Source organism: Protopterus annectens, chromosome 9.part0 (genome assembly GCF_019279795.1).
Source record: "Protopterus annectens isolate FY-2018-M chromosome 9.part0, PAN1.0, whole genome shotgun sequence".
Lineage (NCBI taxonomy): Eukaryota > Metazoa > Chordata > Ceratodontiformes > Protopteridae > Protopterus > Protopterus annectens.
Window position 1 is genome coordinate 1,282,145,269 of NC_056743.1, and position 15,843 is coordinate 1,282,161,111.

Consider the following 15,843-nt stretch of genomic DNA (forward strand, 5'->3'; position numbering starts at 1 on the left):
CTTCCACCCACTCACTCTACCAGCACACTCCCCTTTTCTGACTTAAAGTCTTTTATCTCAATAGCCCCTGGACTCTATCCCATTAACCCCCATCTGCTTTTTCACTATAAACTAAACACTTCTTACAAACTCTTTAGTCCCTTCCCAAGCTCCAATATTCACAAATATCTGAAAATCTATAACAGTCAATCAAGGCAATCCAAACATCTTAGAAATTTAATTGAACATCTTACAACCATACTCCTATCTGGAGATATACATCCTAACCCAGGCCCAACCACCACTTCCTCCATATCCAAATCCATCCTACTTGCTTCTCTAAATGCTCAAAGCATAGCAAACAAAATCCCTAACCTACAAGCATGGCTTCTACATAACAAACCCGACATCTTAGCTATTTCCGAAACCTGGCTAAAACCCCATATAAAAGATACTGAAGTTCTACCTCCAAACTACTCAATAATCAGAAAAGACAGAATCCAGAAAAAGGGTGGTGGGGTAGCTTTAATCTATTCTTCCACCCTATCCATTACTCCCTATAACAAACCCATTCCAAATTTCTCCAACACAGAATTAACATTAGCTTTATTTCAATTAAACAAACACAAACAAATCTGCATAGTTTCACTTTACATCCCCCCTGGTGACAATGTCTCTGTTTTAGAAGACATCCTATCCTGGCTTTCTATCAATATCAGTAATGAAACTATTATCATGGGTGACACAAACATTAATTGGTCCTGCATTAATTCCCCCACACACCCTACAAACATTAACCTCTATAAATACTCCCAGCTCATCAACCAGACTACCAGACCCTCTAAAGATTTCTCCACTGGCAATACCCTAGATTGGATTTTAGTATCTCACCCCCACTACTACACCGACAGCGGAACTCTCCCTGACTCCCTCAGTGACCATCTTCCCATATTCACCAAACGTCTTCCATGTCCACTACAAGCAACACATAATTACATCAGCACTCGAAACCAAAAAAACTTTGACCCAGTAACCTTCTCAGACTCCCTAAAATCAACAAATTGGAATCCACTAAAAACTCTACCCCTGGATAATGCTGTTGCATACTTCAATACAAATTTTATGAAACTCCTGGATAGTCTAGCCCCCATAAAAACAAAACTAATTCGAAACAATACTGCCCCCTGGCTTACAAAAAATACACTAACTATCATGCGACTTAGAGACAAAGCCTGGGCACACTACCAAAGAAACAAAACTTCCTCTACCCTAAATGAATTCAAAACTCTTCGCAACAAAGTCAAAAAGCTTATCACAATAGATCGTCAAAACTACTACTCCATACTTCAAAACAACCATAAAACCAACCCTCAAAAATTCTGGAAAGGTATCAATAAACTCCTAAAACCTGGCACTGCAGAAAACCCAAGCCCAGACCCAAGTGCTCCAGATATCAACCTCGCCACCCAATTCAACTCTTTCTTCTTAGACTCTATCTCTAAACTTACCACATCCTTCTACACTAACACCAAACCATCTACACCTACATCCCACCTCCTTCCTCCACCCTCATCTCCTACCTCTCAACTCACACCTTTTTCCCTAAAACCCATCCCTACTTCTACCATAAAAAAGCTCCTACAAAAGCTAAAACCATGTACTAATGCACCTGATAACATACCCTCATACTTCCTTAACATTGCTGCTGATGCCATTGCCTTCCCCATCAGCATCCTAATAAATCGCTCTATCTAAGAAGGTCTTACTCCCACACTCTGGAAAAGAGCTTTCATCATACCCTTACATAAAGGAGGCAAGAACTATGATATCACTAACTACCGTCCCATCGCCATCCTTTCTCCTATATCAAAACTCTTAGAAAAATGCATCCATCTCCAACTCTTTCCCTATCTCCTGGACAACAACTTACTAACCCCCACACAACATGGTTTCAGACCCAGCCACAGCACCATGACTGCCCTCCTTTCCTTCCTGGAAACAGTAAATACTGCCCGAGACTCCGGCTCTGTTGTATCCACTCTCCTTCTCGACCTTTCTAAAGCCTTCAACACCATATCTCACAGCCTTCTCCTTACTAAGCTATCTAACCTTAACATATCCCCTGCCACTATCAATTGGTTCACCAACTATCTCTCCCATAGGCAACAAGCTGTCAAATGGAAAACAGCCATCTCCTCCTTTCTAAATACACCCACTGGTGTCCCCCAAGGTTCCATCTTGGGTCCTCTCCTCTTCAATATATTCATAAATGACTTCTCCCACTCAATTCCCCATGCCAAACTTGTTCAATATGCAGATGACTCTACAATCATCTGCACAGCCACATCCATTCCCACTCTCTTAAAATTAACCCAAGAGGCTTTCTCCACCACAGAACAATGGATGAAAAACAGTCATCTAGCACTCAATGCATCTAAAACCAAGCTTATGGTATTCACCCCCTCTAAAAACACAACCATTAACACAAATCTACTCTCTATCATCAGCCAAAACAACACCCCTCTTGAACAAGTATCTGAAAGCAAACTGTTAGGGGTCCTGATAGATGACCAACTCAAATTCAATAGCCACCTACTACTAAACATAAAGAAAACCCATTATAAACTTGGCATGCTTTACCGTCATAATAAATTCCTCTCCACATCTACTAAACATACTCTTGCTACAACATTCCTCATTCCTTCACTTCTATATGGGGCTCCCCTTCTAACAAATCTTCAATCATCCCTTAAAACAAAACTGTCCTCATGTTATAATAAAATTGCCAAATTCACCACTGGCCACAAAGCATCTACCCACCACTGTCTATCTCTCCACAAACTAAACTGGCTTGAACTTCCTAACTATCTCACCTTTACTCAGCTCTGCTTTGCCCATAAACTCATATTCCATCCATCTCTCTGTCCCTCACTCAGCTCCACCTTTAAAATGCACATGCCACAAAGAGCCCTAAGATCTAATAACCAAAATCTGATAGAACTGTACAAACCTCTTCACTCGCCAGGGAAAAATCTGATGTCCTTTTCCCTGGCACGCAATTGGAACTCCCTTCCCCCCTCCATTCGTACCACTGCTAAACTTCCAGCTTTTAAAAAATCTTTACACTCACACTTAACATCTTCCTGGGAATGCTCCTGCTCTCATCCCTCCTAGTCTAGCCTGCTTCCTACAGGCACCACATCATATATACCAGAAACTATAAATTAGCTAATGCAACAACACCCTAATAATTCTTAAACTCTAGTATTCCATTCTAAATACTACATATTTTCTACAACAATGAAATGCTAGTCTTATATAGCATAACCAAAGATTCTTTGCTTGTAATCACCTGTTCCTCTGTTTTTTGTCTTGAACACACATTTCCCTTTTTGTCAACCACTGTTAAAGTTTTTTACCACTGTTTTTTATCAATTTGTATTAATTTGACTGAATGTGTTAATGTGTAAACTTCTGTAATATTTTGTATCTTTATTCAGGAGCTTTTCTCCCCAGGACTCCATTGAAAACGGGTACTTCGGGCCCAATGGACAATCCTGGTAAATCAACTGTAAATAAATAAATAAATAAATAAATAAAGGTAAAAGAAACAAGAATCTTCCCTAATAAATGGATCAACAATCCTTGGAAGAAAGTTTTTCTCTCATTGAAACTTTAAAGATCTCCACATCTTCTTAGTACTTGGAGAAATTACACTAATTTTTTTTTTGTTATGTGTAACTACCTCTCTCTAACTCTAAGTTATTCTCATTTTTTTTCATATAGGTCATATGTACATATTGTATATACTTTGTCTTTGTTTCATTTGTATTCTAGTAGAAATTATGTTTTGTCTTTTTGAAAATCAATAAAATATTTGGGAAAAAAAGTGTCAGAACAAGGGTTTGGAAAATAGAAGATTCTGGTTCAAAACTCACCAGAATGTTTTTTTGTATTTTTTTTTCATGTGACCCTGGTTATTTCTGTTCAGCACTGAAGCTTTTTTCATTAAGAAGAACAGCTAAAATCCAGAGCAGTATGTGATATTGTAATATGAGTCTGTATAGCCATTATTGTCACAATTAATGTTATCTGCCCTGTCTTCAACTAGCCAACGAGCTCATTAGTGGTCCTTCTTAGCTGTGCAACATTATTTATGACTAACTACAATGTCAAAAAGTAAAAAGAATTATACAGCTTGATGATCATGAATGGGACATTTTTCCTTTTTTTTTTTTTTTGAATTTGCAGGCAGGCACCAATGAAGAAGATTTTTATGATGGAGCCTGGTGTGCTGAATCTGACGATCCATCACAGTGGTTTGAGGTGGATGCTAGAAAGACTACAGAATTTACTGGAGTCATAATACAAGGTCGAGATTCAGCGATACAGTGAGTAACAACACTTTCAGTTTGGGAAAAGGCAATGAAGGATGTAGCATCACTTTCATTTGTGGAGTATAAATCGTCTGTTAAGATTTCTTGACAAGATGATACTGTGCTTAGAGCATGAAATTTACAGCTGGGTTTTAAGGTCAAACCTACTTATTACAGTATGCAGTGAAATGGAGGTGGAGGAGATGGTGGCATTAACTAACACAGTGGGTGAGGTAAGGGATATTGCTCATGGTCAGTTGCTCATTGGATACATAGGAAGACAGGAAGGACCTGGCTTCTAAAGGATCTTTGTCATAACTGAAGGTGAAACAGAAGGCTAAGAACCAAATATTAAGTGCTATAACAGTAACATGGCAGTCAATAAGTGTTTGCTTTTGCCAGCCTAATCAAAAGGATTCATTTTTTAGCCTTCATCCCTTCTCCCCATCCACTATCTTTTACTTTCTTTTATATTTTCCTCTGTGTATGTCTCTTTCTGTCATTTTTTTTGCTTCACTCCTGGTTTGCCTCCACCATCCCAGTTTCACCTCTGATAATATTTACTGTCCATTTCACGTTTGCATACTGTGTCTTATTTACAAATATATGAGACCTTATATGTACTCCACGAGTAAAGCACATCTCAGAAGACAGGTTTACCCAGAACTTTACTCCCATACCTTGAACTTAGCTTTTCAGTCATTTCAAATTCCAGCATGCTGCTGTCTACCCCATCCAAGTCCCCTATACTTTTCCATTGGGCCTGTACAGGGTGCATTATCAGAGCTTTACTCTCCCTCTCTCTCTCTCTCTCTCTCTCTCTCTCCCTCCCTCTCTCTCTCTCTATATATATATATATATATATATATATATATATATATATATATATATATATATATATATATATATATATATATATATATATATATATATATATATACCACATATACCCATTAGTAAACTTTAGCTATTTTGGCTTCTCTTTGTAGAATTAGATCAGACAAGGTCTTTCCCGCTTAAAGTTATATTGCGTGTTGCCCTTCAGATTACAGTCATATTACAAAACTATAGAATCTTCCTAACCTGTCACCCTTCTTTTTCCTTGTCTTCACTCCTGCCACAGCTGTTTTGCATCCATTGTTGTTTTACATAAGGCCCTTATGCTTATCTGCTGTCCATTATCATATATGCATGTACACATTTACGCATACTCACACACACACACACACACACACACACACACACACACACACACACACACACACACAAATACCCTCATGTGAACTAATATTGTCCCTTATAATATGTCATGCACAGGCACACACACTATTGTCCATTAATATCACATCATCCACATGCACACAATGAGAACCAATTTTGTCCTTTAATAATATCATATGTATGCATATGATGTTTTGAAATAATGCAATCACTTAGTAACACATCACGTGTATATGTGCAAAACTGTCATAACATCGTGCTTCTGTGTTCACTCTTGGGAGATAATCCTGCCTCTTGCAGTTCACTTTTCTTGTTTTGTGACATCTAGCATCTTCCCACTTGGTTTGGATTTATATGTATCAGATGCACACACATTTCCTTTTTGTATCAAGTTTTAGTCAACAATCTTTGCAGCACCTCAAGGATGTTTAGTGTCCTTTTCATTTTTCAGCCTCCTTCATTGTATAAAACTTGTTAAAGTCCTTATTGTGTCTTGCTTTGGCATACCTGCCATTTTAGGTTTTCTCTGACTGATTTCTGATCATTAAAGAGGGACCAGCTACAGAAGTGATGCTACAGTACCCGCTGGCCATGCTGTTTTTGCAATTTACTCTCCTTGTTACCTCTCTTTGTCATGGTACTTCTTAATTCCTGCTGCAGTCTGCCATTTTATACCCCATTCCTAAAGTGAATGAGCTTTTTAGAAGGAAGCCTAACCAGGATCTTTCTGAAATCAAAGAACAGCTAAGTTCACTATCATTTTAAGACTTAATCTTTGGTTACTTAGTTAAAGAATTGTATCATATTTCATTGATAAGGCTTTATTAGTATGGTTACACTACTTTTATAGATGTGATCCACTGGATTCAGGGTTTATAATTTCCTTTGGTCCTGATTCAGAAAGATCCATTGTTTCATTGCATTGATTACAGAGGTATAGCAATGAAAACAAGAAAAACTGTGTTGCATTGCAGACAATATCTGGGCTGTCTGTTAGGGCAATGTAAATGAAACAGGCATTTTCTGACAACTGGGTCATCTGATAAGAATGGCCTCCTTGCGACAGATCCTGAACAAAACCAGTTGCATATAGTATAGATCCTCAAATGTTAGATTTTGGTAAATGTTCCTGCAGTTTTCCAAGAGCTTGCATATAGCACAGCCTGCAGCTGCTCTGTTTTGTAAGTAGTCCTGCATCTCTCTGAAGGAGTGGGGAAAGCATATTATTTAAACTCTTCGTAGGGTATCAGCAGCCTTTGTTTTATTGTTTGCATCTTTTTCTTGTTTGCTGATTTAAGATCAGTGGCAGAAAGTCCTTGATAAGTCTTCAAATGTTCTTAACCTGTGTCTGTGATTAATGCCAAAATGGGTCACAAATTTTGAAATTTGAGCAAAACTACACGTATCAACTTTATACAGATAGACCCGTCATGCCTGTTTTTAAATGTTCAGAATTTAGCATAACAGAATTCATTTTATTCCTTAGAAACATACAGACACACATATGCATGTGTGCATGTACTCACAGAGCTTTATAAACTTGTACACAAACACGCACACAAAATCATGTTGCAGCTGAAACTGTTCTTTAATAATTTACTCCCTCAGCACACACGGAAATATGTTTGAGCTGAACATGTCCCTTTATGTTAACGTCACACTCCTCCCTTCACACACCACACACACACACACACACACACACACACACACACACACACACACACACACACACACACACACACACACACAAACATGTTGGAGCTAAACATGTCTTTTTCACTTAAAATGTCCTTGTGCACACATGTTGAAGCTAAAACTTTTGATCATCTACACACACATGTACACATTAGAGCTAACCATTTCCCTTTTCATTAACATCATGCCCAGTCTTACACTCATATGCACAAGCACACATTCATTGGAATTATTATTGTTCCTTAGCAATGTATCATGTACATTTGGAAGCTGTCTTAATATCATGCGCCATATGTGCACATATTGAAGATAAGCTTAACAGCATGCTTACTCACCTGCAAACACACAAAATGTTGACCCTAACATTTTCTTAAATGCGAGTGACAAATGGTAAATAGTAAAAGCACCATTGACATGTCTAATGAAGGCAGGATTTCTTTTTTAATCCTGCTTGGATGGAAAAGCAAAAATAAGTCATCTTTTCTAACAAGCAAGATAGACACTTTAACATAACATTTGTCTAAACCAGGATGTTGCCCAAAAGCCATACATGTAAACTCCGTATCAGAGCTGCACCTTGCAAAGCTTCTCTAAGTACATACTGTACTGCACTTTGATTCATTCCAATGAATTGTTGTTATGATCATGGGACAAACTGAACAATAAAGGCAGGCAAAATAAAAATGGAAAACAAATCCAAAGTAGGGAAAACAGAATGAAATTTAGCCCATTATGACAAATCACTGCATCACTGTAAGTCAGGAATTATGCATAATGTGAAAAGGATTTTTTTGGACAGCAAATGACTTTTAAATGGCATCCCCCACATGAACACATGCACATAAACCTTGTTACTGTGCATTCTCCTTTACAACATACCTCTTTCATGCACATACACATACGGCAGCCAAACTTGTCCCCTAACAGTCTACTACTCCAACAAATGCACATATTGGCCCTAAACCTGTCATTTATCAGTATGACCCATCCCACCCCACATCAACACACACACACACACACACACACACACACACACATACATACAAATATATGCACGCACACTTAACACAGTACACACACCTGCACATGTTGATACACACACACACATACACACACACACACACACACACACACGCACACACGCACACACGCACACACACACACACACACACACACACACATACATGCATGCACACTTAACACAGTACACACACGTGCACATGTAGACACGCACACACACACATACACATACATGCATGTAGACTTAACACAGTACACACATGTGCACATGTAGGCACACACACACATGTACACATACATGCATGCATGCACACTTAACACAGTACGCACACGTGCACATGTAGACACACACATGTACACATACATGCATGCACACTTACAGTACACACACACATGTGCACATGTAGACACACATACACACACACACACACACACACACACACACACTCAAAATCGGAGCTAAACCTGTCCCCTAAACTATACCCACATGCATCCACAGTCATGTTTATCCACAAAAACTTGGAATGCCTGTCAGTAAACATTTACTTTTTCCCAGTATTACCATTCATCTGCCTTAATCTGTGCAAACTCTGCCATAGTGAAAGAAGACTTGAATGATTATATGGATAGCTCAAATGAAATGATATACCATGTACTGCTTCTGTGAACATCTGGAAGACATTTTGATATTATGGTTCTGCTGAGCTGAAAAAACAAATTTATTTGAAAGTTATACGGAGCAGTCAGATGCCAAACAAACTTTCAGAGTGCTGCAAGTAGTCTGTTATCTATGAGGTAAATGTTTAGAAATGGTATCCCAAATGCTGTCTGTCTATAACTTTTTAACAGTTTCTCAACAACACTTATAAGACATTAGATGTTAAACGTGTAGAGTTAACAGTTTCTCCTTTCTGACCCCTGTCCTTTTCTGTCTGTGTACAGTAATGACTTTGTGACCTCCTTCTATCTGGGGTTCAGCAACGACAGCACGACATGGCAGATTTACAGCAATGGCTATGAGGAATGGGTAGGTATTGCCTTTGTCTGATAAGCATTTCAGTTCCTTTAGGTGTCATGTATGCAGTAATACTCTGTCCCTACCTTTATACATCCCAGCATAAATAATGATACATCACTGGGCACTGAAACTGCAAATATCTTCAGCTTATTGCAAGTAAAAGTAAAAAAAAAAAATAGTTGTGTATAAGACAGGAAGTGTATTGTTTATGCATAGTGGACATTAGTCATCAAGATGCTGTTATGAGGGCAGGTCACTTTCTAGCATAATGGCTGGCCTAATTTATAGCTAAGTGATGGTCAGCCTGTGGAAGTCAAGATTATGTTAATTATCATACTCATAAAGTAGTTAATACTGAATGTTATAACAAAGGATAAATATGTATGACTGGCCTGCTTAGTTGGGCTGTCATGCCATAGCTTGAATATGAGGACAGAAGCAGAGTGCATACATGGCTTGATAGAGTAGGATGTATTGCTGAAAATCGCAACTCTTCTCAGTGTCAGGAATTATACCAGCTTGTTAGCAGCTGTACTAATGGTGGGTAAAGAGTGTTACTTTCCCTTTTACTGCTGCACTGGCTGCAGGACGTCATGTGGCGTAGCAGTTCTACAAAATGAGTGTACAGCAGGCAGGAGATGAAAGATTAGCATTTGTTACCATGATAAATACATTGCAGAGTCTTCAATAATGTGGCACTGTGCTGAGATTGCTGCCTAGAATTAGATTTTTTTATTTTATTTTAAATGCCTTGAATCTATGGTTTCTGATTTTTTTCCCTGATTTTCACTATTTTTGCAGTTATTTCATGGCAGTGTGGACAAGCATACCCCAGTGCTGACAGAGCTTCCTGAACCTGTATTTGCACGCTACATTCGTGTCTACCCACAGAACTGGAATGGGAGTCTTTGTATGCGACTTGAAGTCTTAGGATGTCCAGTATCACGTAAGGCTGTTTTGACAGCATATTTCATTCTTACTTTAATAGTAAGTACACATGTAGCCTCACAAAGTAAACATTGCAAGGGTAAGATGCCTAAGGAAATGTAGTGAGCACCTGCTTTTTTATATTTTAGTACATTGTTTAATAGTTGTCATTACTTAGAAGGTCCTGTTAAGGCACTTCACCAGTTCTCTCTAGCACTTGTGACAGATGGGACAGTTTATAGTTCTGACCTCCACCCTCACAGGCCTATAGGAGATAGAATGTACTACACTGATATTACTTTCTAGACTCAGCACTGGATACTTAGCATTCCTGTCTTACAGTGCCATCTGCTGGTGAAATGCAGCCTTTGCCGTGATGCTACTTATGAATGTCAAGAGTTTGGCAGGCACCTAACCAGTGCAGTAATGTTTGCTGGCTCTGTGTAAGTGAAGTGAGACAGTCGTAAAAACAAAATCATTGACAAGAAGCATTAAAGCAAGTTTTTACAATTCTGTATTGGTTTTCTTTTACAGTATTTGTAGAAGTGTTAGTGTATGAGTTTGTCTTGCCTGTCAGGGGAAAACTTTATAATGGGATTGAGGAGTATATTTGAGTAGGCACTGAGAGTCTTAATGTGAGAGTTCTGAATATGAATCGTAATGTCTGATTGGCAAGTATATCTATGATGACTACAGATGTGGGAAGAAAGATCTGTCCTCTCCCCATGAAAAAGATGAACCAGGGGATCAGTAAAGTGCAGGTAGGCTATATAAATATAGTGAAGAGAATACAGCCTCATTGTAGGAGAAGTTTAAGCCAGTAAATAAGCAGATTATTTTGATATGTTTTGCTCATTTTGAATATATTTCACGTATAACAAGGTTGTAAGCCTTAACTACTGCTTCAGCAATATACCCAGATCTTGAGATAAATTGAGTATGTGCATTTGAGCAAAGCAGGCATTTAGGGGATGACTAGTTCCACCACAGGGATATAAAGCATAGAATCAGTGATGCAATTTGTAGTTAGATGTTATAGATATGGGGGTCTTACCTTACTGAAGGAGTGCAAATCATGAAATCAGGGCATATAGTTAATTGATGCCCATGTAGAGAAAGTATCTGCTCTGCTGTGAGAAGAAGAATTGTAGGATGATCCCTGTCGGCATGTCTTGCAGAGCTGTGATAAGTCTTGGAGCAAAGATGGGTGGCCATGGGATTTATAGATAAGCAGTGCAGTCATCAGGTTGAAGTAGTGGGTTTGCAGTCACTGTAGTTTACAGGAAGTACGTTAGGTGTATATAGATATATATATATATATATATATATATATATATTAATATATATATGGATTCACTTCATAACACTGAAACTTCATAATACTGAAAATGACAAAACTTCATAATACTGAAGACCAAAATACTGAAAGCTCAAAATACTGAATACTCAAAATACTGAAAGCTCAAAATACTGAATACTCAAAATACTGAAACTCAAAATACTGAAAACACATATTATGCGTAAACTCAGCTTAAACAACATAAATCATAACAATTTCTACCAAATATATGCAGGGGCAAGCCCCTGCACCCTGCTAATTATATATATCTACTCCAAGATTGGACTTAACTACACTATGTGCAATCTTGGAGTTGATATATTTAATTAGCAGGGGTGGGGGCTTGCCCCCCTGCATATATTTGGTAGAAATTGTTATGATTTATGTTCATAGGTTCATAGGTTCATACTAGGCTATCTGCCTGAGGGCATTTACAAGCCTAGCCCATAGTTTTGTGGCTTACGCCACCCCTTTAGTTTGGAGAAACTGTGCCCATTATTTTGCTGTGCCTCTGTCGAGCAGTGACACTGAGGTAACCCCTGGGGTGTATCTGCGATCTCCCATCCATTGGTCAAGATTCCTCTTGAACAAGGCCAGCGAGGTGCTCTGCCTCACATATACCGGGATTTTGTTCCACAGCATAGGGAGTCTTTGGGTGATGAATCTATCCCTCCAGCACGTCCTATTAATAACCGTGTCGAGGTTTAAGTCTCCCGCCCTTGTGGCTTTGAGGGATCTAGATTTTTTGAGATGAAGCATGTTCATCAAATCTGGGTTTGACATGGCCTTGTATGTCAGGCACAGGTCACCTCTGAGCAAGCGGTAAGCAACTGAATATAGCTGGAGTTCTTTCAGTCGGGCAGCATAAGACAGATTTTTGAGACCCTTTATCCTTTTGGTGAGGAACTTTTGTGGTCTCTCCAGCTGCTGCAAGTGTCGGGTCAGATACATTCCGAATGGGGCATTGTACTCAATCATTGGTCTGATGAGTGATGAGTATAGGGAGACTATGACCTCCCTTGATCTAGATGTGAATCCCTTCATGATATGGTGGGCAATGTAGAAGGTCTTCCTAACTACTTTAGCAATATGAGTGTCGAATGAAAGGCTACTGTCAACCTGGGTCCCCAGGTCCCTAATAACTTCTTCTGTGATCAGTGGATTGCCACCTATATGGTAGCTAGGGGTAACCTTGTTTTTCCCAAAGGGTATGACTATGCATTTTTTGGCATTTAACTTTAGGCCATGGCTCTGGCACCAGTTATCCGTTTCTGTGAGACCCTTCTGAAGGATATCTATGTCAGATGTGTTTAGTTTGCAGTCATCTGCAAACTTTGTCAGCCATAACCCTCCTGTGTTTGCTTGCACTTCAGAAAAGTAGATGCCAAACAAGAGTGGGCCCAGGACTGAGCCCTGTGGGACACCACTTGTGACAGGTTTTGAGTCTGACATGGCGCCATCAACTCTGACCCTGTGGGTTCTGTCACTCAGCCAGTTTGCAACCCATCTTGTAATGTATGGGTTTACATTTAAGTTGATGAGTTTTTCAATGATACCCGAGTGGGGTATTGTATCGAAAGCCTTCGCCAGGTCTAGGTAGGCTGTATGGACTGCCTTTCCCTCGTCAATGGCCTTGGTGACAGTTTCGAAAAAGTCAACCAAGTTTAAAAGGCATGATCTGCCTTTGACAAAGCCAAACTGGGTTGGATCCAAGGTCTGCAAATTCCCTATGTCTTTATTTATGACATCCATTATGATCCTCTCCATGGCTTTGCAGATAAGGCTTGTCAAGCTAATGGGACGGTAATTTCCAGGGTCGGTGGAGGCACCGCCTTTGTGAAGTGGGACCACAGTCGCTGTGCGCCACTCCCTGGCTACGTATCCGGAGGTGAGTCTGAGATTAAACAGTTGTCCTAACTGTGGGTTTAATTCCTCGTTGAGTACGTGGAGCACACAACCGGGGACACCATCAGGTCCCATGGATGCTGTGTTCTTTGCCTTGGAGAGAGCAGTTCTCACCTGGGTGTTAGAGATGTTTGGGGGGCTACAATCATTTGGTATAGATATCTCTCCTTTTGGGAGTTTGCACTGAACCTGTCAGCCAGTATGTTGGCAATGTCTGTAGGATCAGTAATCTTCACATCATTTTGGACTAATTCTGAGCATATCTGGGAGTTTCCTCCTAGGTTTCTGACGTAGCTAAAGAATGCCTTATGGTTGTCTTTAGAGTCCTTAGCTATTTTTCTCTCAAAATTAGCTTTGGATGATTTTATGAGAGCTCTTAGCTTTTTACTTATAGTGATCAGCGGTGTCTTACCTTTTAAGGATTTTGCTCTATCTTGTAGTAGCTTTCTCCTTTTGTTGTAGAGTTTGTTTATGGCTGGGGTCCATGTTGTTTAAGCTGAGTTTACACATAATATGTGTTTGCAGTATTTTGAGTTTCAGTATTTTGAGTATTCAGTATTTTGAGTATTCAGTATTTTGAGCTTTCAGTATTTTGGTTTCAGTGTTTTGAGTTTCAGTATTTTGATATTTCAATGTTATGAAGTGAATCCATATATATATATATATATATATATATATATATATATATATATATATATATATGTCCATAGGTTCATAGGTAGGTACTAGGCTATCAGCCCAAGGGCCTACGTAAGCCTAGCCAGCAAGGTACCATAGCTTACGCCACCCAAGAAAGTTATTTTCCTGTGCCACTGTCCAGCAGAGACACTGAAGTGATCCCCAGGGTGTATTTCCTATTTCCCATCCACTCATCAAGATTTTTCTTGAAGTGTGCTAATGAAGAAATTTGCTTGACATAGATGGGTAGCTTGTTCCAGAGTATACGAAGTCTCTAGGACAGGAATCTATCCCTCCAGCATGTCCTGTTTATTGTGGTGACAAGGTTTAGGTAACTAGAGCATGTAGCTTGGAGGGATTGGGATTTCTTTAAGTGTAGCATGTCCAACAGCTCTGGGTTTGACATAGCTTTATATGTTAGGCAGAGATCACCTCGGAGTAGGCGATATGCTACGGAGTAAAGCTGGAGTTTTTTGAGGTGGTCAGTGTAGGGCATTTCTTTGAGGCCAGTAATCCACTTTGTGAGGTATTTCTGTGGCCTTTCCAGCTGCTGCATATGTGTGGAGAGGAAGCTCATAATTGATATGCAAGTGGTGACATTAGAAAGTGTGGAAAGGGGATCTGGCACCACTAAAGAGGAAGAATAAATCAGGTAAATCACAATCACATTATAGAATATGAGTATGTTCCTGAAAGAGTGGATGTGGATATAAGTAATGTACCTGCTGAAACAGTGGCTAGAACTAATGTGGGTGAAATGCTGAAACAATTGGTATTACTAGGAGTGGGATAACCTGCTGATCCACTGAGTGCCTTATAGGAATGTGGGTGTATTGCAGAAATAGTGGATGTGGGTATAGAAATGTGGGTGTATGGCTGAAACAATGAGCTGCTAATAAAAATGGGGGTTGCTTTTGAAACAGTGGGTATCTGTTAGAAATCTAGATGTGATGCTGAAATAGTGAGCCCCTATTAGGAAAGTGGGTGTGCTATTCAGACAGTAAGTACCTAGCAGGAATGTGGGCATGCTGGTAAAACAGTGGATGTTATGTTGCCCTATCTCGCTTTCATTCTTACTGGATGGGTTCGGAGCCGATCCTTGGCTCTGACTTGGCCAAATACACTAGCTCGAAATCTTTCACTTGGCTCGTAGCTGAATAGATATCTCATCATGCAGTGGTGTAATCCCCAGATCCCATTTGCCGCTTTACGAGTTTGGATGCTCTCTCCTTGGCCGTGGAGAAATTTCTTTAAAACTTTATGTATTTTCTTGTATTTTGCTGTAATATACATAATTTGTCTAGTTTGAGTAATTTAGATAGCTTTTTCCTTCTGTAGTAGCATGTGCTATTTAATCTTGCTGCTGTGTTGTTGCTTGCTGGCCGTCATTTACTTGCAAGGCCATTTCTCCCTTTTCACATCAATTTTTGTCTGTAGAATAGTGTTTAGAGTGTATATTCCCTTTTTTGTGTCTATTATCTCATTTTAGTTAGAGAGCTAAGTGCCCATTTAACTTAAAGGGTTTGTCCTGTGTCTCTCTTGTTGTAGACCTACTAGGTCCATTTAAGTTAGAGGGCCTAGTGCCCATTTAACTTAGAGAGTAGAGCTGTTCCTTTTGTTCCTTTTTTTCTTAATAGATGTGCTGTGTTATTATAATGTGTAACTAAAAATTTAAACATTGCATG

General features: G+C 39.3%; 1 protein-coding gene across 1 annotated transcript in view; it reads left to right on the forward strand.

Annotated features, from left to right (window-relative positions):
* Positions 1 to 15,843, forward strand: part of LOC122812004 (inactive carboxypeptidase-like protein X2) — a 730,993-nt gene that overhangs the window by 388,348 nt on the left and 326,802 nt on the right. The window contains exons 11-13 of the mRNA XM_044084217.1: positions 4,231 to 4,370; positions 9,234 to 9,318; positions 10,111 to 10,255. Coding sequence (XP_043940152.1) covers positions 4,231 to 4,370; positions 9,234 to 9,318; positions 10,111 to 10,255 — 370 coding nt within the window. The remainder of the gene's footprint in view (positions 1 to 4,230; positions 4,371 to 9,233; positions 9,319 to 10,110; positions 10,256 to 15,843) is intronic.